Here is a 1,635-nt window from a genome sequence, read left to right on the forward strand (position 1 = left end):
CTTTCTCAGATTGCCGCAATTTCTTGCTCTCTAAGTGTAAAAAATTTTTAAAAATTAAGATTTCACTGTTTAATACAAAAATGTTTGAAAAAGATAAACGTAAAGTAATTTTAAAAACTAGAAAACACTATTCACCATAATATTTTTTTGATTACATACAACGCCGTAGAACCCGTGAAAGGTTATGTTTTCGCTTTCTTTTCGATATTTTATTCAACGCTATTAATAACTAGATGATTGAATTAACATTGTTCAAAATTATTAAATTAAAAATATTCTTTTAAAATTTTTTTTTGCTAATTTCGGGTTCTAAAACCCATAAAACTTAAACTCAGTATTTAGAAATCACGGAATTTTTTAAGGTTGAATTAGTTTACATACTCATAAATATTTAAAAATGTCCGTATTAAACCTACTTCTTCTTTTTATTGCAAATTCAATGCATTTTATTGTAAATTCAATTATTTACATTTCGCTCTATAATTATTTAATAAGCGCGTAATATTAAACTTTTAAAAAAAATTTATTAATTATACTAAACGAATATAGGCAGTTCCACGATTATTTATGTAACAAAAGTTTTTCAGAAAAACGGCAAGGTGTCCTGCAAATTGTTGTATTTGTTCTAAATGTAATTTACCGAATTATCTATTCTTCCTAAGCTGAAATTTTTCATAAAATACCATCTAATGTGACAATGATGAGCAGTAACATCAGTTCTCATAGTGTTTTCTGCGTTTATTCGGAGTGATTTAGTTTTTCTTGTATTTATTTTCAGATCGACCGCTGCTGCTCTTATATGCAGCTCATTCAATTTTGCTTGCATGTCTGAATGTGTGTGGGATAACAGAGCGATGTCATTTGCGTACTCTAAATATTCCAGGCGGCTCGTTTAAGCCAGTTGCATACCCCTTGGAGTGGTTGTTCACTTCCGCATTATTTCATTTAAGGCTATGTTGAATAGGGAGAGAGTGGACAACCCTGTACAACACCAGCTTCGATGCGTAGTAGTTCACTCAATTTACCATTATGGAGGACTCTAACTTCAGCATCTTTGTAAAGAGCTTGTATGAGTTTGCTTATTTTTTGTGGTATTCCTCTACTAGTTAATGCTTTCCGTATGGCCTCTCGCCTTACTGTGTCGAATGATCTCTCAAAGTCAACGAATGTTATGTATAATGGGGATTTCCATTCAATCGATTGTTCCACAAATAATCTCAGAGTGTTTGAGTAGTCTATGCATTCCCTTTGTTTCCTGAACCCAGCTTGCTCTTCCCGTATAGTTTTTTCAATTTTCGGTTCAATTCTGGACAGAATTATAAGTGCCAGCACCTTCGGGATTTTTATAATTATCCTCTGCTTCCAGGATTCCGGGATTCTTTCACTCTCCCACATATTTTGCAGTATGGGCTGAAGAGTCCTTGCAATACTACTTATATCGACTTGTTGTAATTATGCGGAGATACCATCGGGGCCCTCTACTTTGTTGTTCTTGAGCTTCTTTAGTGCGTCCATGATTTCTCGCTGCGTGCCAGGGCCTGTATTTATTCGAGGATGCTCACACTGCGGGGGGTCGGGCTCATCTTATGTTTGTTGTGGCCCAACTTCTGCGGGGGATCCAACTTCTTTAAAGTT

The 1,635-nt window shown here is 34.7% G+C and overlaps 1 protein-coding gene across 1 annotated transcript; it reads right to left on the minus strand.

The window, feature by feature from the left end:
- Positions 1-951: 951 nt before the first annotated feature.
- Positions 952-1,395, minus strand: LOC129618986 (uncharacterized). Its single transcript, XM_055534030.1, has one exon. It carries the CDS (start codon positions 1,393-1,395, stop codon positions 952-954), a length of 444 nt encoding a protein of 147 aa, XP_055390005.1.
- Positions 1,396-1,635: the final 240 nt, after the last annotated feature.

The sequence above is a fragment of the Condylostylus longicornis genome, unplaced genomic scaffold (assembly GCF_029603195.1).
Source record: "Condylostylus longicornis isolate FDR11 unplaced genomic scaffold, ASM2960319v2 ptg000010l, whole genome shotgun sequence".
NCBI classification, from domain to species: Eukaryota; Metazoa; Arthropoda; class Insecta; order Diptera; family Dolichopodidae; genus Condylostylus; species Condylostylus longicornis.

What these genes read in the sequence shown, in the direction of transcription:
- LOC129618986 (XM_055534030.1), bottom strand. Translation starts at nt 1,395, where the DNA reads ATGTGGGAGAGTGAAAGAATCCCGGAATCCTGGAAGCAGAGGATAATT.